Source organism: Panthera leo, chromosome F3 (assembly GCF_018350215.1).
Source record: "Panthera leo isolate Ple1 chromosome F3, P.leo_Ple1_pat1.1, whole genome shotgun sequence".
Lineage (NCBI taxonomy): Eukaryota > Metazoa > Chordata > Mammalia > Carnivora > Felidae > Panthera > Panthera leo.
This window is the reverse complement of record NC_056696.1, coordinates 37,853,645-37,879,586: the sequence shown is the minus strand read 5'-3', so window position 1 is coordinate 37,879,586 and position 25,942 is coordinate 37,853,645. Positions and strand designations below refer to the sequence as shown.

General features: G+C 37.3%; 1 protein-coding gene and 1 non-coding gene across 6 annotated transcripts in view; both read right to left on the bottom strand.

Moving 5' to 3' along the window:
* PTPRC (protein tyrosine phosphatase receptor type C) overlaps positions 1 to 25,942 on the bottom strand; it is a 120,232-nt gene that overhangs the window by 42,213 nt on the left and 52,077 nt on the right. Inside the window, exons 3-13 of one of the 5 annotated variants that reach the window (XM_042925184.1) lie at positions 23,233 to 23,247; positions 20,214 to 20,411; positions 17,570 to 17,704; positions 14,646 to 14,789; positions 13,831 to 13,887; positions 12,371 to 12,397; positions 10,410 to 10,628; positions 8,273 to 8,401; positions 6,788 to 6,928; positions 1,042 to 1,161; positions 490 to 648 (exon numbers count right to left, since the gene is read on the bottom strand). In XM_042925184.1, the coding sequence (XP_042781118.1) occupies positions 490 to 648; positions 1,042 to 1,161; positions 6,788 to 6,928; positions 8,273 to 8,401; positions 10,410 to 10,628; positions 12,371 to 12,397; positions 13,831 to 13,887; positions 14,646 to 14,789; positions 17,570 to 17,704; positions 20,214 to 20,411; positions 23,233 to 23,247 (1,344 nt within the window). The remainder of the gene's footprint in view (positions 1 to 489; positions 649 to 1,041; positions 1,162 to 6,787; positions 6,929 to 8,272; positions 8,402 to 10,409; positions 10,629 to 12,370; positions 12,398 to 13,830; positions 13,888 to 14,645; positions 14,790 to 17,569; positions 17,705 to 20,213; positions 20,412 to 23,232; positions 23,248 to 25,942) is intronic. The other 4 variants (XM_042925185.1, XM_042925186.1, XM_042925187.1 and 1 more) reach the window with 4 other exon arrangements.
* Positions 7,117 to 7,280, bottom strand: LOC122212524. The gene has a single exon (XR_006199200.1). It is a non-coding gene; the product is annotated as a U1 spliceosomal RNA (small nuclear RNA).

Below are 25,942 nucleotides of genomic sequence, written 5' to 3'. Positions count from 1 at the left end.
AATATGGCCTCAAGCTTCATTCTTACAAATCTGTGATGGTCTATGAAGAATACAGAGAACCCAGGGTAACAGTTTAGAACATTATTGTATTTTAAATTATTATAAACCCTAGATGTTAATAAATGTGCCAGGTCAATGTGTTTCCCCAATGAAGCATAAAGAAAGATGGATTGTATACTAAAAAGTTCATACTGGGGTGCCTGGGTGGCTCAGTCGGTTGAACATCCGACTTCGGCTCAGGTCATAATCTCACAGCTTGTGAGTTCGAGCCCCGCGTGGGGCTCTGTGCTGACAGCTCAGAGCCTGGAGCCTGCTTCGGACTCTGTGTCTCCCTCTCTCTCTGCCCCTAACCCACTAACCCACTCACATTCTGTCTCTGTCTCTCTCAAAAATAAATAAACATTAAAAAAAAAGAATGGAAAAAGAAAAAAAAGTTCATACCTTGTTTCTTGCCATTCACAGAAAGAAGTATTAAGACTTATAACTTACTATCTTCAAGTGTTCGAAATTCACATGTCACAGCAGGTCCATCACGTTGTACTTTTCCCATGGTGGAAGCCTTTAATGACACACTGTACTGTGTATAAGGTTTCAAATTTTGCAAATTATGTTCGGTCTTCTCTTTACCCAGAACTGTGCAGTTTTCTCCTCAAGAAAAAAAAAAAAAAAAGGAAACATTTAAGTCATTAAAACTCAAGATTGCCACATATTTAACTTGCTGTGTACATTAAATCATTTTGAGCTGACTCTAAACTGAGGGATTAGGCATTTTTTTTTTTTTTTGCTTCTTTGTGGGCGTGAATAAGGAGTTCAAACTGTGTAACTCATATAATATTTGGAGGACAATAATAAGGATTATCTTCCTGAGGGTTTCTTTCTCCAGGCTTTAGAGAATAAAGATTGAATTTAGAGTGTAAAGATTGTACCAGATAACAAGGCATCGTATTTCTGTTGTTGCTCACTAGTTCAATCCACATTGCTAGCACTTCCCACTTCTTGGTTCATCTTTCCTGACATGGAATTAAATCTGACTCAAATTACCTGAAGCATGCAGCAAACAAAAAACATAATTATCAAAATAATCTTCAGGGCTTTCCCAGGTGATCATTACTTCTGTTGAGTTTGTAGAGTTGCATGTAATATTTGGAGGTGCTTTTGGACCTGTTAAAAAATAAGAATGAAATATGAAATATGAAAAATAATACGTGGAAAAACATACTTTGTATTATAATTATGATTATCAACGGTCACATTTTAATTATGAGTTAATTATGAAATTAAAAGAAAGATATCTAGTCTCATTAAATTTGCTTTAGAGGTCGCTTAACATAGGAAATGTCACTCTACAGTGGCACTATGGAGCCCAAGTATTCCACTGACCTAAAATATCTGCAAATATCCTCTTCCTCTCAGATATAGTATTATTGTTCATCTACCTTGGAATTCCTAGATTTCACTGTGCTGAAAATCTGTCACTGGTAGTACTGATAAACTTAACTGTCATTATTTGGAAACTTCCAACTTGAGATGAAGAACGTAATAAATGCTTAAATCAATTTATGAGGTGTAATTTACATTAAAACACACCAATTTGAGGTAAAATTATGACTTCTGACAAGCATATTCATCTACATAACCACCACCACAATCAAGCTCTAGAACATCTCTATCATCCCCCCAAATTTCTTCTGTGTCACCTCCCAGGCAACCCCAAGCCCCCTCTGAACTTTTCTCTGTTACTATAGATTCAATTTGTTTCTTCACCCACTTCACATAGAGAAAATCAAATAGTACTTTTGTATGTCTATCATACTGCACTCAATATAATGTTCTAGAGATTCAATTATGTTGTTGCATGTGTCAGTAGTTAGTTCTTTTACTTCATGAGTAGCATTCCATTGTAAGGATCCACCACATTTTATCTATTCGTTTAAGTGTTGATGGGACATTGGGACTGTTTCCAGACTTTCGGCTACTAGGAGTGAATCTGCTGTGAATCTTTGTGTAGGAGTCTTTCTGTAGAGATGTTGTTTTTTCTTCTCTTTGATAAATACTTAGAGTAAAATTTCTGAGTTATTACATTACATTCACAAATAGTATTGTTGGTTATTTTGACGTTAGCCATTTTAGCGGGTGTGTAATGTCATCATCCTCTCATAGTTGTTTGTTTAATTTTTTTTAATGTTTATTTACTTTTGAGAGAGAGAGAGACAGAGTGTGAGCAGGGGAGGGGCAGAGAGAGACAGAGACACAGAATCAGAAGCAAGCTCCAGGCTCCCAGCTGTCAGCACAAGAGTGTGGAGCCTGCTTAAGTCTCTCTGTCTCTCCTCCACTCCACTTCCCCAGTCACGTGCTCTTTCTCTCTCTCTTTAAAAAAAAAAAAAATCCAGTTAGGCTTCTTTGTAGAAATTGACAAGTTGATCCTAAAATTCACATGGAATTCCATGGAAAGTTGAATACTCAAAATAATTTTGAAGAACAAAGTTGAAGGGATCATACTTTCTGATTTCAAAACTTATATCAAGCAGCAGTAACCAACAGTGATCCTAGCATGAAAATAGATATGTAGATCAACAGAATAGAGCTGAGAGGCCAGAAATAAGCTCATTATTATTAATTTTTGACGATGGTGGCAAGACTTTTCAATGGGGAAAAGATGGTCTTTCTAGAAAATGGTGCTAGAACAAGAGAATGACTGCATCAAAAGAATTAAATCAAACTCTGACCTCACATCATATACAAATATTAACTCAAAATGGATCGATAGTGTAAAATTTAGTAGAGAAAATTATCAAATTATTAGAAGAGAACATAGGAATAATTCTTTATGGCTTTGGATTTGGCAATGGGTTTTTTTTATAATTTTTTTTTAACGTTTATTTATTTTTGAGACAGAGAGAGACAGAGCGTGAACAGGGGAGGGGCAGAGAGAGAGGGAGACACAGAATCTGAAACAGGCTCCAGGCTCTGAGCTGTCAGCACAGAGCCCGACGCGGGGCTCGAACCCACGGACCGTGAGATCATGACCTGAGCAGAAGTCCGACACTTAACCGACTGAGCCACCCAGGCGCCCCTCTCACCAGCATCTTAAAAAAATTTTTTTTAACGTTTTATTTATTTTTGAGACAGAGAGAGACAGAGCATTAACGGGGGAGGGGCAGAGAGAGAGAGACAGAGCATGAACGGGGGAGGTGCAGAGAGAGAGGGAGACACAGAATTAGAAGCAGGCTCCAGGCTCTAAGCCATCAACCCAGAGCCCGACTGCGAGATCTGACCTGAGTTGAAGTCGGATGCTTAACCAACTGAGCCACCCAGGCGCCCCATGGCAATGGGTTTTTAATGTGACACCAAAAGCATAAGCAAAGGAGTAAAAATTGATAAGTTTGACTTCATCAAAATTAAAGTATTATAAATTTCAAAAGTTATCAACAAAGTAAAATGACAATTCACAGAATGGAAAAAGATATTTGCAAATGATATATCTGACAAGACACTTGGGTCTAGAATATATAAAAAAACTCTTCTAACTCAATAAAAATTTTTCTAAGTGGGCAAAGGCTTTGAATAGATAAAAGAACAAATAGCTAAATGAACAAATCAGGAGACTATAGATGCTGGCGAGGGTGTGGAGAAATGGAAACCCTCTTGTGCTGCTGGTGGGAATGCAAACTGGTGCAGCCGCTCTGGAAAACAGTGTGGAGGTTCTTCAAAAAATTAAAAATAGAGCTACCCTATGACCCAGCAATAGTACTGCTAAGAATTTACCCAAGGGATACAGGATTGCTGATGCATAGGGGCACTTGTACCCCAATGTTTATAGCAGCACTCTCAACAATAGCCAAATTATGGAAAGAGCCTAAATGTCCATCAACTGGTGAATGGATAAAGAAATTGTGGCTTATATACACAATGGAATACTACGTGGCAATGAGAAAGAATGAAATGTGGCCTTTTGTAGCAACGTGGATGGAACTGGAGAGTGTGATGCTAAGTGAAATAAGTCATACAGAGAAAGACAGATACCGTATGTTTCCACTCTTATGTAGATCCTGAGAAACTTAACAGAAGACTATGGGGGAGGGGAAGGGGAAAAAAAAAAAAAAAAAACAGAGAGGGAGGGAGCCAAACCACAAGAGGCTCTTAAAAACTGAGAATAAACTGAGGGTTGATGGGGGGTGGGAGGGAGGGGAGAGTGGGTGATGGGCATGGAGGAGGGCACCTGTTGGGATGAGCACTGGGTGTTGTATGGAAACCAATTTGACAATCAATTTCATATTAATATAAATAAGTAAACAAACAAACAAACAAATAAAGTGATGCAGCCAGTTTGGAAAACAGATTGGCTGTTCTTCAAAATGCAAAACATAAGGTTGTCATATGATCCCCACATTCTAATCCTAGGTATGAACACAAGAGTAATGAAAACATATGTATACACAAAACTCGTAAATGAATGTTCATAGCAGCATTATTCATAATGGCCAAAAAAGTGGAAAAAACTAATCAACGGATGAACAAACAAAATAAGGTATATCCATACGATGGACTATTATCAGGCAATAAAAAAATAAACTGAAACATTGATACATTTTGCAACATGGAAGCACCCTGAAAACATTATGCTAAGTGAAAAAAAGCCAGTCACTAAAGACAGTATATTATACAATTCCATTTATATGAAATATCCAGAATAGGAAAATCCATTGAAGCAGAAAGTTGATTGGTAACTGCGTAGGTGTGGAAAGCAGGAGAGAAATGAGAACTGCCTGCTAATAGATATGGGGTTTCTTTTTGGTGTGACAAAAATATTCTAAAGTTGATTCTGGTGATGATTGCACAACTCTTAATATATTTAAAAAAACACTGAATTATATACTTTAAGTGGGTGGGTCATATAGTAGGTGAATTAACAAAGTCTTTTGTCTTGTTTTTAAGAATGTAGCTTCTTGAGGCACCTGGGTGGCTCAGCTGTTTTGAGCGTCCAACTTCGGTTCATGTCATGATCTCACGGTTCGTGGGTTCAAGCCCCGTGTAGACTCTGTGCTGACAGCTCAGAGTCTGGAGCCTGTTTCAGATTCTGTGTCTCCCTGTCTTTCTGCGCCCCCCCCCCACCACCCCCGCTCATGCCCTGTCTCTGTCTCTCTCTCAAAAATAAATAAACATTAAACAAAAAAAGAATGTAACTTCTGTTGCAATGGTCTTGCAAAAATTCCCCCTTTCCTGAAGTAAATGGTATGTAAAATGGTTTAATTGCTATTTTCTAAGGTTGAAGGATTCTTACATTATTGGGATAAATCTTATTTCATGATTTATGATTATGATTATGATTATTAAAGACCTACTTTTTTAGAGCATTTTTAGGTTCACAGCAAAATTGAGGGGAAGGTAGAGAGATTTCTCATATTCCCCTGCCTTTGCCCATGCATAGTACCCTCATTACCAGAGTCGCCCACCAGGGTTTACAAGTGATGAACCTACACTGACACATCATTATCTGCTAGAGTCTGTAGTTCATATTAGGACTCACTCTTTATGTCATGTGTTCTACAGGTTTGAGAAAACGTATCTTATGACATGTAGCCATAATTATGGTACCGTACAGAGTGTTTTTATTGTCTCCCAAATCCTCTGTGCTCTATTTGTTTCACCCTCCCCCACCTCGTCCTGGCAGCCACTGATTGTTTAACTGCTTCCATAGTTTGGCTTTTTCAGAATATCATATAGTTGGAAGCATACAGTATGTAGCTTTTCCAGATTGTCTTCCTTTCACTTAGTAATTAGCATTTAAAGTTCCTTCGTGTCTTTTCATGGCTTGATAGCTCATTTCTTTTTAGTGCTCAATAATATTCCAGTGTCTGGTTCCACCTACTGAAGGGCATCTTGGTTGCCTCCAAGTTTTGGAAAAATTATGAATAAAGGTGCCATAAGCATCCCTGTGCAGGTTTTTGTGTGGACATAAGTACCAAGTAAGTATTTGACATAAGTATTTGAGTAAGTACCAAGGAGTGTGATGGCTAGATTGTAAGGTAAGAGTATGTTTCGTTCTGTCGAAACTACCAAAACATCTTCCAAAGTGGCTGTACTGCCTTGCATTCCTCCTCTCTCTGCTATTCTTTCTTTGGTGGTTACTCATAAATTGTCATACACATAATTAACATACTTTTCTAGCAGACTCTAGACTGGAATCTCCCTCCTTCCACTGAATAAGAGCGGAATTTTAGGACTTTTCACTTCCTTTCCGCCCCCGCCCCCCATCTCCCAAAAGCTATTATTTTCCAAAATGGATCTTTCTAATTGTCACTAGCTATTATAGTCGTATTATTATTTATATTGCTTGCATTTTAGTAACACTAATTATCATATCGCCACCAATCCTTAGATGCGCCACTGTGTTTTCATAGCCATGTGCCCACTTCTATCAAAGGCAGGGTTTGCTAGAGGGGCAGAGGGTGCAGGACGCACCAAGAAAGGAACATGGCTGCAGGAAGAAATGGGAAGTAAGTGAACAAACCATTTCATGTACCTCAGTTTTGTGTCCACCATAAGCTCATGATGGCCTAGAATTTGCAGTTTAAAAAAACAAAACAACCCAACCAAACAAACAAACAAAAAAACTTGTCAAAGGTTTGGATCTTCTATCATCCATTTTTGAAATTCTACTTTAAAAATTGATACATATCCATTTCCTGAAACCCTTTCTCCAAATCTACATCATTTTCTTTGATTCTCAAAGAACTGTAAGAACATAAGAAGAAATTTTACATATACATGTAAGTGATATACTCACTTCCAACATCTGTTTCAAAGGTTTCATTTTTGTTCAAAAACTCATTGGCCCCATACGATACTTTTAAATTACAGGAATAATTTTGTTTAGGTGAAAGGGGTTCCAAATAAGTTTCGGTCTTATTAGATGAAGAAAAGTTAGCTGAAAGAAATAAGTATCATGTATCAGTACATGTACGAATACAATAATCATATTTAACTCTCTCTTTAGATTTCATATCTGTAATAAATATCTATTAGATTGAAAACTTTAGCAAATAGGAAATAAGTAAAAGATACTAAAAACTACTATAATAATGCATGATTTTGCCACACTCAATTTTTTTTTTCCAGAGGAAAGCGCAAACTCAGTCCCCCACTACCACAAATTATGCATTCGAGTTACCCACATTTGAGGAAGACGCAGGGGTCAGTGCATCTGGAGTGCAATGGATAAAACTCACCCTGGGAAAACCACCTTCATGATCGTGGTATCTCCCCTGCCAGATAAGTACACCACACTCGATTTTAAAGAAAATATTAAAAAGTCTAACTGAATTTGAGAGTGTCTCTAATTTCACTGATGGAATGAGTTCTCTGTTCAGAAACTAAGAATCCACCTGAGTTAGCCTTTGCCTAAGAGATATTTTAAGTACACCATTACTTTATCATCATTTCATTATAAATCTGTTCTTGCTTTCCTCATACCGCTCGTATCATAGCTATGAAGCTTCTTTACAACACGATGATTGCAATCAGTGTCACACTTCATCCTTTGTGTAGTGTGTGTGTGTGCATGTGTGTGTCTGTTTGCCTTGCCAAATAAGGCTTAGCAAATGGCTTTACATCAAGGGAGAGTTTCTACTTTAATAAATTCAAATAAAAAGAAAAAAATTAATTCATTAATTATTAAAAAGAACTGGTATCTCAATTATTGTCCCCCATATGAGCCCAAACCCATATTCCTAGAGGAACTGATTGTGTTTTTCCCACTTTTCTTTCATGTAAATGTTCTTGAGATTGTCCATGAATTTTGTTGATGGAGGGTTGACCACATACATAAACTCTTGAGTCACATGATCTTACGTTTGCTTTTCTTTTTATTCTAACAGTATGTGTGTCATATTTTTTCTATGGCACCCTTCCCTGACAACCTTTTCAACAATGCCTTGTGTATAACAGTTGCCAAGAAAATTCTTATAAATTAATTGACTTTTGCTATTTCAAAGATTATTTTGGGGGAAAGTATTTGTCTATTTTGTGAATTTGAGTGGTATAGACAATACAATGTTTTGACTCCATAAAACCATAGACCAAAAGGGAGTGAAGGAAGGTAGAGGAAGGGGAAGAGTGGGGGGAAGAGGAGAGAGAGAGGGAGAGAAAGAAGGAAGGAAAGCAAGAGGAAGGGAGGGAGGGAAGGAAGGAAGGAAGGAAGGAAGGAAAGAATAGATAATATCTAGAACAACTTTCTACCATAAAAATATTCCAATCAAAGCTATATTCTTACCACAAGTAAGTACGTGTGTAATCTTTTTTTCCTCACAAGTAAAGTTTTTCTTTTTTTCCAGTCTTAAACAAATAGAAGTATTTGCTTTTGTTGGCTCTGTACAAGTTTTCAAATAGAAACTTTCAGGATCTGTCAAAAAGAAGATATAGAAATAGATGATTAATGATTCATAATGTGTGCCATATGTTCAATTAAAGTCTCTGAAACTATATTCGTGATATAGTCTTTGAGAGCATTTAGTTTTGAAAGTTTTGAAAAACTCCAATAACTCGGGGTTTAACATGCCTCAATTATATAGCTTATTCTTTTTTTAACATCACACATTTTGGAAAGCATTTAATTGGCAGCATTTTATTTAGAATTTATCTTACCTTTAAAAAATGGGACCCAAGCAAATTTCTAGATGAAATTGAATTTTTTTTGCACATTTTAAAACACTCACTTCATTTGTTCTTACTTATATCTTCAACTTTTTAATTTACTCTGTGATTTTTTTTTATTAAATGACTATTAGAGTATGGGGGTCCTGTCTTGGAGAATACGTTTTTTAAATTGTCATTTTCTGTTTCTAAATGATAATTTATTTCAGTAATATTTGGAGAAAATGAATAAGTTACATGACATTTTTCCGAAAATACCAAAATTTAGCCTACTTTTTAAACTTTTCATTCCAGTTAGTTAACGTACAGTGTAATATTAGTTTCAAGTGTATAATATAGTAGTTCAACACTTCCATACATCACCCTGTGCTCAACACAAGTGAAGTCCTTAATCCCTAACCACCTCTTCAACCCATCTCCCCATCCCCTTCCACTCTGCTAGCCTTTAGTTTGTTCTTTATCGCTAAGAGTCTGTTTCTTGTTCTCTCCCTCTCTCTCTCTTATTTTTCCCTTTGTTCATTTTGTTTCTCAAATTCCACATGTGAGTGAAGTCATATGGTATTTAACTATTTCATTTCACTTTATACCCTCTAGCTGTATCCATGCCGTTGCAAATGACATATCTGATGAAGGGTTAGTATCCAAAATATATACAGAACTTATACAAATCAACACCCTACACACAAATAATCCAGTTTAAAAAGGGGCAGAACACTTTAACAGACATTTGTCGAAAGAAAACAGGCAGATGGCCAACAGACACATGAAAAGATGCTCATCATCACTTATCATCAGGGAAATGTGAATCAGAACTACAAGAGCTATCACCTCACACCATCAGAATGGCTAAAATCAACAACCCAAAAAACAACAGGTGTTGGTGGAGAAAAAGGACCCCTCACACACTGTTGGTAGGGATGCAGACACTGTGGAAAACAGTATGACCCTTCCTCAAAAAGTTAACGATAAAACTACCTTATAATCCAGCAATCTCCCCGATGGATATTTCCCCAAACAGTACAAGAACATTAATTCAAAGGGATACGTGCATCCCTGTGTTTAAAGCAGAATTATTTGCAATAGCCAAGATACGGAAGCAAACTTCAACCTATTTAAATGTTAACAAATCAGTGTTCTTGAATTATCATGTGATGTGAAAGAGTAGACAAATGTACACAGTTCCTGAATCCCTTTTCCAAAATGCATTTTGTTATATTCTTTGGTGTAGGGGGCTTGATACCCTTACCCCCTTCCCCTTCTCAGCAATAGGTGAGCCGGCAGAAGTGGCTTGATCACCTTAACATGATTATAACTCTCTTTTTTTGTGTGTGAAAGTAGTTTTGTTCTTTCCACAAACATCAAATCCTTGACTTTGGGGTTTACCCCAATATACTCCAGACACACTTGTATCTAGAAGAATAAATATGTGCACATCTATATTTAATGACTTGAACTAAGTACGGAGGGGGAAGAAAGCTTATGGGTAATCACTTATCCACAGTGGGATAAGTCGTACCTAATCTACTTGAAACACTCTGTAAAAGGAGTATAGGGAGGGAGTAAGGGGTAAAGAAGGCTTATGAACTCCTAATTTCACTGGGTTAGAAGAACAGAATGTTCGCCCACTAGCGTCCAGCTGACATCTTTCCCCTCACCCCTGTTCATTTACCAGACAGATTCCTTCACCTGCTAGAATGAAAAACACGTGGAATTGTATTCTTTTGTAAATATACAAATAGAAACCAATTTATACTTACCTGGTGGTACGTCCAATTCTATAATTTTATTTGGAGGATCACAAGAAGTATGACGGATAGTAACATTCTTATTTTCACATGCTGGTAGGTTATGGATCTCATTCATTTCACATGTGGCATTTTCACACTTCACATCATCGCTAACATTTAGTTTTGCTATAAATGAATTACTTCCATAGTCATAATGATATTTCACACTGATACCTTTATATTTCTCATCTGAAAGAAAATAAAAATGTGGATTCCCTTTTTAAAAATTTTTCAGAATAAGCTTACATCAAATGCAAACGCTTTAACATAGATTTTCAAAAGTATCAAATATCTAACAAAATGTCCCCAGAAACATAAAAAAAAGAAGAAACACATCAGGTGTGTCCATGATTATTTTTTCAAAATTCCCTTTACATCGACTGCCTAACAAGGACCTCAGCTTTTAAGTTTATACTTGGATGATTAATAGATTAATGTCTTATCTCTGTAACTCGACTATATGTTCTATGACAGCAAAGGCCAGTGTATTTTGAACACCACCATAAACCCAAGTCATTACATAAAACCTGTCATTAGCAGGGGCACACTTGCTTGAATTACTTGTTGAAATGATACACGAATGAAACATCTGATGAATTTCTTCTTGCTTTATCATTTCCCTTACTTCCTAAAATGCAGTTGTTGATTACCTATTTCTCCAAATTTGTGGAACATTAATTCAGGGGCCACAGCCCTCATTATTCCTTTACTTAGGTAGAATTATTGATAACGAACCCTCTTAAGTACCTCCCCTTAGCGCTATGTTGCATTCTCTTCTTTGTTTAAAAAACATTGTTGAATGGTAAAAAATATCTTTTCAACAAATACTAATTTGTCCCTCACTTTCAATCCAATGAACATTATTAAGCCCTTATTATGTTTGAGACACTGTCCCAAGCACTAAGAATACAAACCATCGGCCTTTAGAAATGTGGAGTCTAATGTGGAGACCGACATAGACGGGTGGCTGCAGACGAGCAAACCCCTAAAATAAGAATGTGTACAAAGTAATAAGGGAGGAAATTAGGGAGAAATCTAGTCAGAGTGTAAGGATAGGAGAGGCTCTCAGAGGAGGTGGGTGACTCAGTTTGTATTTTGAAATATGAGCGGGACATAGAAAAATAGATGGTGGGAACAGGGGTGCTGGATGAGGATAGAGAGGAATTCTAAGTGGAGAGGAAGAGCAGGAGAGAACACGGACGCATGATGTAAACATTATGTGTTTAAGAAACTGTAAGTAGTTTCATATTAGTTAAGTGAAGAACGTCAAGAGGCGATAACACAAGGGAATATGATCATAAAAGACCATATTAATTAAGCAAACATATGAAGGCTGATCTTTACATTATAACGCACGGACAGCTACTGAAGGCAGAGACTTCGGTGGTGAGATTTAGCAATGTGCGGAGGGTTAAGCCCTGACCATGAATGACTACTTTCACTGGGAAGAGAGTAGGAACGTGCAAAGAGGGTTGTACAAGCTGTTCTCAAACATCTGCTTTGAGCCAAACCCTGGCAAGACAGAAGGACAGAGAGACAGAGACAAAAACAGATTCTTTTACTTGATAAGCCTTGAAGACATTCTCCACATTTCACATTTATTGTTACAACGCATCCTTAACTCCTGCCACCCCAAAGCAAGTTTGGTATTTTCCACTTCACACACACTCAATCTGAAGTTAAGTGGTTTCACCAAAGTTGTTTAGCTAGTAATTATTAATTCTGGTGCTCAAAACTTATGTCTGAATGTGACATCAAAGTTTCTTGCCTCTGAAGGACACAGGCTCTTAAGATTTGGAGCTAATCATTGCGGGGAAATGGGAGCCAGTGAGTCTAGCTTGTTAGTGGCTCCTGGAGGTTGGAATGAAGAAGCAGATAAGGAAAATGCTATTCTAAAGTGATATATGCTGCCTCCAAATTAACAAACTTACCACATGATTGCTTAGGTGTAGTAGGAACTGTAATAGAAAAAAAAAAGAGAGAAAGCAAATTATTAAAATTTCATTTACAACATCTCTGCTATGGTCGTTTGGGGTGAGGAGGTTTACAATGCTTTCAACTTCATAAATTGGAAAGTCTGTGAGTTAGTTTTAACATACAACACAAAGTTTTGTACAATGTACAACACAGTGCTTGGTATAATGCTTTAATCTCAAAACTTCAAATGTTATAAACTAATGAGCTAGTTCTGTAAGACATTTTCATGAGTTTAACCCAATAAACATGAAGATAATAATGATAATAATAATAATAATAATAATGTTGAGGTTTTTTCCAGCACACATTCGATTATGGCGTGGTGACTTGGCTAACCATTCATGTACCCAAAAACATGTAAAGGTCCTCTTCCCCTCGATTACTCCCAAAATAGATTTATATCTGGGGCGCCTGGGTGGCTCAGTCGGTTAAGCGGCCGACTTCGGCTCAGGTCACGATCTCATGGTCCGTGGCTTCGAGCCCCACGTCGGGCTCTGTGCTGACAGCTCAGAGCCTGGAGCCTGTTTCAGATTCTGTGTCTCCCTCTCTCTCTGCCCCTCCCCTGTTCGTGCTCTGTCTCTCTCTGTCTCAAAAATAAATAAACGTTAAAAAAATAAAAAAAAATAAAAAAAAATAGATTTATATCATTATAACCCCTAGAGAGTTCAGTTGACACTTTCGTTGAAAAAAAAATCAGAAAATAGGCAAAGGCGGCTTCACTCTCTAGTTTAACTTGTGTAAGTTCTTTGCACCTATAGTGGATCCAGGATAGTGAATGGCTCTTTCAACAAATTGAAACATATCGTGGGGGAAGCATATTTGTATTTAACTGAAGAATGGGTGGAAATGTGCCAAGAGATCTTGCCCATCCAGTCTTTGAGTTGGAAGAATTTGAGAGAGGACCATGGGCTTGCCCGCTCTGCCATGGCCAGCCCACTGGCCGCCACCGCCAATTGCTGGGTCCGTTCAGATCTCTTGCCTTTGCTTGCATGGTCCATGCCACATGACTGGAGCTCTGCACTCAATCTTCTGCCATTCGCCACTTGGCACGGGGAGTCCCATGGATAGGCTTGTTCTTTTTCATGCTAATACCTAAGCCCACTCTTAGAGAAAGAAGTCATAGTATTTTTGATCGTTTTTCTATGCCTTTGCATAAAGCACACAACCCTTGGGGGATGTCATAATGATATGAAAAGATATCAGAGTAACATTATGCCCTGATCTCACCAGCTATTGCACAGCTAAAATATGTGTTTTAAGACTAACTGCCATTCCGCAGCCCCCATCATTCGAATACTCAATTGAACTTCTCAAAAAAAACGCCCCCTGAGAGAGCAAATGGAAGACCTTTCTACGAGCACATCCCTGGTACATGGTAGTGGTATGACTGCATGGCTGAGGGTAAGATTGTCACCTGTTTCGGAAGCAGTCATAATGCTTGTTGCGGGTGACGTGGACGTAAGACTCTGATCTGCAAGGAAATGAACAGAGAATAAAAGTTAGTGAGTTTGTCATAATGAAGGGCAAGGGAAAAACTCTTCAGCAACGATACTTTCTTTCTCTCCTAACTGAATCACTGGAATTGACACTTGCTCCTTGTCAAAACAGGAAAGTGAGCCAAAGCCTTATCTACCTACCAATGGCCCTTTAAGATAACCAATAGTTCCAATAATTAGAGCTTGAGATTCAGTAAGTTGAGAGAAACTGTTCATTCGTTGGTGTAATTCTTACCTGATGTGCAATCTTCCTCAAACTACTTTCTCCTTCAATAGCTTCCTTATTTTAATTACTAATAAGGATCCCACTTATTCTTTTTAAATACTCACTGCCTCCCAGGCATTTTACATATTTGGTCCTCACATCCATCCCCTAAAATGAATATTACAATATCTATTTTTACAGAAGGGAAACCATCACACAAAAACTATTAGTAGCTTGTGCTAAAGTCAGCCAGAAAGTTAACCAGACTGGATTGGACCCCAGAGCTATATGACACTAAAGTCTATTTTCTTTCTTCCTTGCCCTGAACTTTCATAATATGAATAACAAAACGAAGCACGCCCAGAAACAAAGCTTACTGGCAAGTTTACTTTGGCTGATTTGATATCGGTATGTGAAACGTCGCTGCAAATAATATTTGGTATGAAATACGTAAAAGAACTGCATTCAGGTCTCAAATTTCCAGTTCATTACCCACAACTCAAAACCCCTAGAGCACCGCGGGCAAACCTGAGGAGTTATCTTTGGTGGTGATGCTGGAGATGAGTGAGGGTAGGGCAGCAGAGCTGCTGAGTGCGGGGCTGAGGGTCGCTACTGGTGTGAAAACTGTGTCTGCAGGGAAGGTGCTGGGTGGAATCGTCTCTCCTGGAAAACCTGCAATCAGAAAGGCCATCATCACGGTCATCCGTTTTCGCCACAGAAGGGCAACGGCCAGACATTCAGCGTAAACCGAGCATCGAGGCTTAGGCCAAGCAACGATTGAGCACGTAGCTGTCTGTGTTCTGCAAAACTGAATGAAAACCAGCCAGGCCTGCAGAAGTTTCACATTGTGCAACTCAACGCCTAGGCAGCTTTGTAATCAGAGCACCACTTGTAAAATATTTGGCACCTGAGGAGACAGCTGGTTTGCACAAGCCAGGGAGGCCAAGCTTTCCAACCAAGGGATGCCTTAGGTGATGGCGAAAATGCACCCAAACGACAGGGTGCTGGCTTGCGGAGCTCTGGGTGGCAAAGGGTGTGTGAAGGTTGGAAGAAGAGGAAGCACAACGTGCCATGTGCTGGAAACCTTGCCTGGGGGGCACCTCCCTGGGGAGGCCTTTCTGGGTGCAGATGCCTAGCTCTAATTTTCTTACATGAGAGCTGAATGGGCTTCTGCCTTTGCAGCTGCTGAGCTCAGGGTGTTTTCCTTTCCAGGTGGAGGTTACAATTCTACTTTCACTATGTTGATTGCCCTCGCCAGGAAAAAATCAAATTGGTTTAGAACCAAAGAACTTCTGCATCATCCAGACACCATTTCCTTATTTTCCAAGCAAACCTAAGCAAATACGTATAGAATTAGGTGTCGTAGCTGAAGAAACTGCACAGCGTATTTGGTTAGGACTTGTTGTTGCCAAGCTTCAAAGCACCCAAGGCATGCTACATCTTCCTGCAGACATCACACCCAGAATTCCGACACAAGCAATCAGTATGTATTCACTGGATGCCTACTAGAGGACTGGAACTCCGGTAGTTGTCGCGGCAAAAACAAAGGACATGCTAACTAGCCTTTATTTGACCTTGTTTGGTTATTTCCCTGTCATGGTCCCTGGGGTCATCAGTTCAATGATACAAGATTAGTCTTGCATTTGTAAGATTCTCAGGGTTTCGGAAGAATGAAACAGGCATGCACATTCTGGAAACGGTTTCAGGACAAGCATGCAGGCATCGTCCAATTATAAACCGAGCACAGTCCGTAACTTCACATCTACAGCCATTAGCAATGAAAAGGCATCTTCCAAAAATTTGAGTTTAGGTTCTCAGCTCAGTCTTCAAAAGCCACTACCTCCCCTGCATGTAAGTAAACCATAGAGTAGAATGAATAACATAAATATCAGTTCTGCAGTTCTGGATCCCCAGAGAAGGTCTCCAACACAACACAGAGAAGGGTAGGAAGGTTTAATTTTTCTTCTAAAAAAAAAATAGACTCAGAAATGACCCTCTGCTGAGCTTTAAAAATCAGTGGGTTTGGGGTGCCTGGGTGGCTCAGTTGGTTAATAGCCCAACTTCAGCTCAGGTTGTGCTCTCGGGGTTTCTGAGTTCAGCCCAACGTCAGGCTCTGTGCTGACAGCTCAGAGCCTGGAGCCTGGATTCTGGTCTCCCTCTCTGTCTCTGCTCCTCCCCCACCTCAAATAAAATTTAAAAACATTAAAATTTTTTTTTAAAAAATCAGCAGGTTTGTCTTTCTCCTTCTTCCACATTCTTTCCTTCTCTTTCACTGGCTTGTTCTCTTTGCCTCCCCTAAGAGTCCCTTGTCCTCATGCTGTTCTAAAGCCCCTGCTTTTTCAATTTTCATCAGGTTAATGAATCCTAATCAGTTTTTAATTAGTGGAATTAGCCACCGTGAGAGGAAGAATTTCTTCATGAGGACACGTAGAGTGGTTTTTGCAACAACCAGCCCCTACAGGCCAGTCCTCTTCAGTTATTTTACAGCTCCTTCTCATCTGTAACTTCTGAATCTGTGGCTTTGCTAAAAGTTCCAGATCGTCTTACTGTAGTTCTCGTGGTAGCTGGAGTGGGCAGAACAAGGCAGGGAAGGGAGGGCAACTCTTTCCCAGGTCACTTTAAGTTTGTGCATTTCCTGTAATGATTTTTGTGCCAACGGAAGACTTTTAATACCTCATAATTATTCTATTTGATATGTTGGACTTCCATATTTGATTCATGTTCCAAGAAAGGCCACTTTAGTGCCTGCTCCACAGGCTTTCCCATTTATATCTTTTTATTTTCAGGCATTGAAGCCATCACATTTTTATATATGTCTGTGTGGATTTTTGTCTTTCAGGATAAAAAAAAAAAAAAAAGTCAACATGAAGTGACTTAGACCCTGATTTGGAAAGATAAGGGAGGGAGTATTTTGCTTTGTTTTATATACATACAGAGATGCTAAGCTGAATCTTAATGTTTGGATGGGGAAAATGAAGCATCTATTTCCTTTTTCCCATTCTTTTAAAAAAACAAACTGTGGTTACAATTTCTTAGTGGCTTTCACTGAAAATGGAAGTCATCTACTCTTCAGGATTTTGTTTATTGGTTGGAAGTCTATTGGTAACATTTCATACATACTGTTCTTTATTATTAGCAAAAGTTTTCACTGTGCCGTGGGTCTTGCCCCAATATGAAGAAACGTATAGAACACCCTGGGTAACCATTTATTCCGGAACAGGTTTTTCCTTTATTCTGCGAAGTCTCATTCTTTATTATTTCATCTGTACTAGAAGGACCTTAGGTAGGTGTCCTCATAAACTAAGGATAAACATGAAAGTATGAAATACCAAATTCACCAACTAGCGAGTGCTATACTTTTAACAAGTGGTTGGATTCCCTGACACCGCTCTTAACCACAGGCAGCTGTCAGGCTCTTTCCACAGTTGCACAAATCTAAAAGCCCGGCAAACCTGATGTGTCATTCTTCCCCGGAGCAGGGGTGAGTGCGGGAGGGATAGCAGTGCTGCTAGGTGTCTGCGTGTCAGATCCGGCAGAGGGCGCCTGCGAGTCTGCGTGCGTGGGGAAGGGAGGCGGCTGTGTAACTCCTAGGGTAAGAAAGTGAAATCGTTTCAGTATTTCCCTACTGCAGATGAAACATTTAAATACTAGGACATTATCAGCATCTTTGTTTACCAAACCGTGAAATGACCCAATCTATTAAAATGTGTGTCTGCCTCTATTTAAGTTCGCCTGGCAGGAAGGTGGCACCAGAGTTCTTCATTTACATATTCCCAGAGGCTTCCTGGGGTCCTGTTGAAGTCATAGATGACTCAGGTTTCCAGGTGGCTTTTTTTTTTTTTTTTTTAACCTCCAAGTCTCTGTGAGCTTTTTGGATTCTCCTTCAACTTTACGAACTGAAAGTTGGGGTGTTTCTTCGTAGGCAGAATCAGTAAAGAATCCCTCAGTATACAATATGCAAATCGTAAAAAAAAGAAAAATAGAAAAATGGACAAGACATGTAACAGACATCTAATATACGCAATGGCTAAAGAGTGTATGCAAAAGTGCTCATCACTATGAAATTTTTTGATGTTAAAATAAAATATCTTAACTATCATACTGGCAGAGTTTTGAAAGATTAATAATATCTAGTATTGGAAAAGATGTGGGGAAACAGTTGCTCACACACCCACATTCTCTCAGAGAATCACATGTCTAGAGTCTGTAGGATATACCGCCATGGATAAAATGGTATGGTACCTTTAAGGATCAGGATTTGGGAAAATAGTATTTTCAATGTGTATGTGTGTAAATACTTTATATATATACATATATATATATATGTATATATATAAAGTACATACTTTATGCATATATATATGCATAAAGTATGTACTTTATATATATACTTCTATATTGATATTTTGCAACTGCATTAAATATTTTTGTAAAAATAATATCACATAATTAAGTTTAATGTTATGCAAACAGATGCTTATTGTAATGATTTTTGAACAATTTTGAAAACGCTTGAAAATATTATACTGTTAGAAGCATGGATTAAGGGATTTTTTTTTACCTATGTATATCGGTAAGCAGGAAAATTGGATTGTATTCCACAATACGAATCAATTGCGAACATAAATTAAATAACACATACGATTCTATCCCAGTAGAGAATTGAAATATCACCGGAGAGCAAAGTTATTTTGTAGGGAGATCAAATGTCTTATTTTATTTGAAAGTGTAAGAAACCTTCCAAGCTAATTTCACCATCAAGTTAGTATTTTACTATTATTCATCCTTATTTCCAATCTTTTCCATTTTAAACATTTTCTCTTCACATTTTGCTTCATAGGGAATATTATATGTGTGTGTGTTTGTGTACGTGAAGCTAAATGTGAAAACTTTAAAATAGAAAACTGTGTGACATCAGTCCGTCAGTAAAAAAGTTTACCCTGGAATGTTCTACCTAACCATTAACACCCTCATCCTCACATTCTTTTTGTTAAAATTTTGGGCAATGAATTCAAATGCCTGCAATGTTTAGATAGATCCTAGCCATTACTCTGCTAAGGTGGAAGGAGGAAATGGAGGAAAGATTGAATTTACAGTTCTGTAATCAACATAAGGAGGCATTTATCATTTAATTAACTGCTTATTATGGCCAATAAACTTCATCAATATGGTATTCAAAACACGACAATGTACCCCTCCACCAAATTTCTGAGACAGTGTTGAACATACTTGTTTTTCAAACTAAGATTAATGGCACTGTTAAGCGAATAGCTTAGTCTCTAATGTCTATAAACCTGTTTGCCTCAGAAAATGACAACATAGCACATTATTTCAGAAAAGGCATGAACAACCCTCATGATGGTGGATTTATGTGCCAAATACACTGGCAGACCTAGCATCAAATATAGAATGAGCAAACAACAGATTTATTGGGATTCTGAAAAGCATCAGTGGTCTTCACTGGTAAAAAATACCTCCCACATCACTGTTATGAATGTGGTCACATTCCCTTCAATTCCGCCCTAAGGCCCACAACCTTGATTAATTTTTTTAATGCCAATATCCCTGGAGGAAATTTAAACAGCAAAGCTGGATTATTGATCCTCGGTGTGGTTTTTCAAAAATAAATTGTTTATCTCCAGTAATTTCTGGTATTGAGATTGTGGAGTTCAACAAAGAAAAATTCTACTTTGGAATTACAGCCAGGGAGGGCAAGACTGACAAAGTGCTGAAATACCGAGTTCTGACCCGGCTGGCACTGCAGAAAACCCAAGTGAGCAGAACAGTGGCGATGACCCAGCACATGCAGTTCAGTGGCTACTGGAGAAACTCCCCTCCCCCTCCCCACCAGCCTTACTTGCTGGGGCTTCCCTCCCTCCCTGTCCATCGGCTCCTCAACAACTTGCCTTCACTACTTTGGTCAGTCAAAATTGCATGAACGCCTGGATGTTCTACACTTTACATGCTTGAATAAAACCACATTTGTAGAAACTGCACACGTATTTTAAAGAAAAACAGTTCTGATAACTTTCAGATTCAAAAAGGAAGACAAGTTCTCCTAAACTCATTTCAGTTAATTAACACCTCTGTGCCGACCTGTCACATTGAGAGTATTAGCATTATCCAAAGAGTTCAGGAAGTCTTCAGTTGAAGGATTGTCTGGACTAAGAGTAGGCGTGGTCTCTGAGGAGTTATATTCTCTTTCAGAGATGCTTGTAAGTGAGAATGCAGTGGTGCGGGCAGGTAAGGGGTCGCTTGGAGCCAGAACACTGGGCTTTTCTGTTGAGTTCAGTCCTATTGTATTCATGGGAGATGGAAAAAGGAAAACAAAATAAATACATGAATCATATCCTGCAACATATACTCATCTGAGTTAACTAACTCCCCAGTCCATTGCAGTGTGTATATAAATATATATACATATATGTGTGTAAATGCACACACAACATACAGAGATGATATACGGCGTGTGGTAGTATGTATATTTTACCAAATACATAGATAGATAGATAGATAGATAGATGCATACAGAGGTATATAGACTTAGATATAGTGGCTAAAGATAGAAATGGGGAAATAAAGTTGAAAGCAGCTATTCCCTGCCTACTTCCCTTTGGATTGCTGGTTTCTTAACTGTCCAAAGCAGTTGGGTTCAGAAGGACAGAGCACACACATAAAGAAAATCAATTAACAGAAATTGTAAAAAAAAAAAAAAGAAAAAGAAAAAGAAAAAGACTTACCAATGAGCACTAGAGAAAGATAAAGTTTAAAGGGGATTATTAAGAGGACTAGTGTTTCTAGGAAAACAAAAAATGAAAAATAAAAGTTCTAGGTACACTCTGATTTTTTTTTTTACAATTTTATTTTTAATTATTGTTGAAGGTAAAATGAAATCAGTGTTTACCAAATACAAATAAAATACATCCAAGCCTTATTGAACTGCCCCAATGACAAGCACATAAAATAATGTAGAACTCTTCTGTGGTTACTGAAATCCAAAGTAATTTCAGTACATTTGTTACAGTTGTTATTTTCCAACGAAAATTTTCAATCTCTAGAATTTCATAACCTAATAACACACAAAGCAACGTATTTACTAACAAACCTCTACCCGAGATACACGTCAACATATCTAGCAAAGTGATAGGCAAGTCACCCCTTCCTGTCTTCAGTGTAAAATCCTAAATCCTACTTGACTTATTCTCTCACCTGCTCTTTGTTGAATAAAAGAAGGGACAAGGGTGGAGGCAAAGACAGGAAGAAGACAGATAGGGACAGAGATTGAGAAGATGAAAGGGAGAGGGGGAGGGAGCTTAAAATTATGTGCAATAACATTAATATACTTCCATCATTATAGACGTGAACAATTATTAGTTTGTTGCTTTTAGGTTAACCTATCTTTGGTTTTGGCAGGATTCCAATGATCCCCTGTGCTCTGAGAGAAATGTGATGTTTTCCCTTTATCACCCACTCCCACTTATCTTTTAGATTTGAATTACAAAAAGACTAGAAGGAAAACCACTCCAAATACCTCGCATAATAGTGTTATGCTTTGTTGAAGAGTAGCATTCCTAAAGATTATATATCATCAAGTAAATTCAGTCCAAGGTCTATGAAAAAACTATATTCAGAAAACTACCCTCCTACCTAGAAGCCTTAATGTTCTTGCACACATCTTAAGCTCACTGCACATCCCCTGGTTCAATAAATAAGACTTTAATTCAGGATGAGAAAAAATGCTCCAATTGCCAATTCTACATTGGCCTTCATCTTCACTTTGGAGATACTACTGGTTTCCACTGATCACATTCTTGTTGATATTTGCAGGAAGCCATTCTCATTGGCATTTGGGGTCACTATTTTGACTTACCTGATGTCATCATTTGGATGTGTCATCCATCATTTTATAACAGTGCAAGGATAATGGAAACTCTCTCAATAAGGTGGTAAGTCGTCTGCATTTTAAACATTCACCCCCTATTCTACCCCATTCCCAATCCCCTCCTGCAACAATAACCAGTTTATATGGTTGGAATGAACTTAATCATTTGTAAAAGGTGGAAATGCTAAAATGGATGAGAGTAGCTGGCATAAACCAATCACAGTTGCTATACCTTAATGACTTTCATGTATTTATAAAGCTTCTCTACCATACTATCCAACCGTAAAATTCCAATATTACATGTTTTAAAAAATAAGAGAATGTGCTTCTTATGCAGATTCAAAAGCATTTTGTTAGTATTCACATGCTTCCTTGTTTCCATAGTTTGGAATGAATTTTCATTTATTTACAAAAATAATTCCTTTAATAACTCAATTTGCAGAACATTTTGAATGTACCTAACTAGAACCGCATTAAAATGATTAAGTCAGAATTGTCTTAGTGGCTTTACTTACCTTCTCAATGCATACTTCAACTGTATGATGAATCAGGAAATCAGTAATACATTTTACATAACACTAACATTTAAGTGATATAACTTATTTTTAACCACATGAAATGTATGTTTATCTCTTATTTTTGCATATAATATGTATGAATTTATTTTTAACATCTTCATTGTTTAAATTTAATTGGTCTCAGGATTAGAATACTCATTAAGACTATTAATTCCATTGTGACAATAGAATTTGAACATGATTATTACAAAATATCTTACTACTCTCAAAGCTCTTCTTTTATATATATGTATATACATATATGTATTTGTATATATACATATATAATATGTTTAGAATTCTAATTTCTCAGATAATTCTTTAACCAATTTTTGACTATAAAGTTTTGCGACCTAACTTGAATTATTTGCAATGTTAAAATTTAAAAAGAGATTGGAATCCTGCTATGCAATTTATTGTCAAGTTTAAGAAAAGCTATAACTTATACACAATAATATATTCAAGTAGTTAACAAAATTTATATGTTATAAGCAGGAATATTAAGAACAAGAAAGTGTCAAAAACATTTTCATAATTCAAGAAATAATTCATAATGATAACATTTGTCCTTGTAAAATGATTTTACTAGACAATAATAGAAAACTCTATCAACATTAAATATATAAACTTTGCAACAAAATAATAAAATAAGTAAAATGAAAATATTAATTCTTACCAGGACTTTCTTCTCCTGAAAAAAGGAAAACAAACATCTATTAGAAAACTTCAAATTTCATAATACATATGTAAATATAAGTTAAATTTCATAATACATATGTAAATATAAGTTAAATTTCCATATATACATCATCTCTGTGTTAGTTAACATTCACAGAGGGGCAATTTTCAGTACCTTTTACCACTGAAACTACATTCCTTCTCTTAAGGTCATGTTTACAATGTCCAAGTGTGTTAAAACTATGGTATTAGTTTTTGACTTCTCAGGTAAAATAAAAAAGTAATAGAATAAAGGAGAGCTATTAGAATTAATCTCAAGCCTATAAAAGACTTTGGACTTTTTCCCCATATGCATTCATTTATTTAGATAATGATTATTTATTGAGTGCCTACTGTGTGCTATATGCCACATACTAGCGATACAATATGACCAAGGTAGAGACATTTCCTGCCCCCAAGGAAGTGAAAGAAGAAATAACTGTCATGATAATTGTAAAGAATTTAGCATATTGCCACATTCAAAATATTCGAGTTAGTTCGAGTGTATAAACACATTTCATATAATACACCTCTTTTCTTTATCTGAGAAGTATATAAGTTTTTAAATATCTAAAACCATTTTGGGGGCGCCTGGGTGGCTCAGTCGGTTGCGCGCCTGACTTCGGCTCACGTCATGATCTCGCAGTTTGTGAGGTCGAGCCCTGCGTGGGGCTCTGTGCTGACAGGTCAGAGCCTGGAGCCTGCTTTGGAGTCTGTGTCTCCTTCTCTCTCTCTCTCTGTCTGCCCCTCCCCCACTCACAGTCTGTCTCTCTCTGTCTCTCAAAAATAAATAAACGTTAAAAAAAAATGTAAAACTATTTTGATATGTCCCTTCTCAATATAAACACCTAATTCCTTGGAACTTCAAACAAGTTAACTTGATTTAGTTAAGTTTAAACCTATTTATTGTTTTGCTAACTTGATATTAGGTGCTGGGTTTGAACATGTAACAGGTATGGTCCTTTGCCCTAGGAAAAATTACAAACTGTAAGATGTATACAGATAGATATCTACATATATATATAGCTCCAATGGTTTGCAAGATAAAGAGAGAGAGAGAAAGAGAGAGAGAGAGAGAGAGAGATCCAGTAGTCTGCAAAGACATTTAAGTCATAGGTGAACCTGATTATGACTAATAATTAAAATTCCTTCCATTGGCGATCAGCAAGAATTACACAATATGAAGAGGAAGCGAAGCAGCTGAAGCTATGTAGCTAAGAGCCTTGCATATAGTAAGTGGTAGATAAGTAATTGTTGAATGGTTTTAAGCATGTGTAAATGCAAGGGAGAAATCAAACAGATCTGATGAAAACACCTTTGGGAGAAGAGCCAAGAGCAAGCCTTATAGGCCACGAAAAGAGATTGAATTTTTTCCTGAGAGTGATGGAAGTCATCAGATCAATAAATATAGAAGAGAAATCAAATAGATTTGATGACAGAAAAAAGAGGAATCTTAATGTTGCCTTTACTAGACCCATCACTAACTCCACAGACCATTAATACTCTGTTCTCATTTATTAGTTTGTTACCGCCAAAACATGTAGCATAAATGGTATATAATATGTTATAAAAAGGAATTGCGATTTGTCACATATTCATTATGGAAATGGAAAAGGAATATTGGGATAATAAGGAACTTTCTTTTTTTAACATAAGAACCATGAATACTAGAGTAAATATGCTAGAAATGTTCCAAACAGTAGACTCTTCATCAGGCCACATGCATGTTAAATGCCCCAGAGATATTAATTTAATTCTAACTGGTTCAAAAGCAATGAATGTTTTGAAGACAATATGTGGTGTATAGTATTTTAATTCAAGTTTAGAAAATGGTAAATTACCAAAATGGAGAAGACAATTTCTACAGATGTGTCTTTTTAAGAGAATAATTCAGAAATGATACTTTATTGTTATTAATTGCTAATATGTATTGAGTGTTCATGGTGTATGAGGCACTATAGGAAGCCTGTTGCTTGTATTTTCTCTCTTAAGGATCACAACACCCTAAGAAATTAGAAAAGTCAAGTGTCTTGGCTAAGTTCCCAAGGCTGGTATATGCTAGCCCAGACTTGAACCTGAGCCTGTCTGACTCTGCAGACATTGCTGTCAATCCTCAGGCTTCCAGCTTTCCTCATTAATTTATCCTTATAGCTTTTCCTCTACACCTGACCTTTCAACATGAAAATTCTTTTAGCCAATGCTTTAGGCTACACAGAGATTGATACTTATTAAAAGCCCATAGGCTAAATAAAAAAACCTCTTAATCAGTATCGGACTACAGAATACATGACTAATAATGTTACAAATGCTAAAATAAACTTGACCCTAAATATAGACATTTGCAGTAAATTATAGTTTTCTGGATAAATGCTCTATGTATGGTATAGACAAATATTGGAGAAAAATCAGAAGTGTGCCGGTTTAATTTACTGAAGAATATTATTTTGACAGGGAAGTCAACCAAACTACAGTAACAGTAAACAAAAGTACTATAACGCACAGACCCCGTGTTTATCTGTGAAGAGACTTCCATAGCTTGGAAACAGAAAAACAACTTATTTCTATATGTGTATCTCCATCTATGTATTTCTGTTCTAATCACGGCCCCATTCAACATTTCCCCAAATCCTTTAATCTTCAATGCAACAAAATTTAACATCCATGGCAAA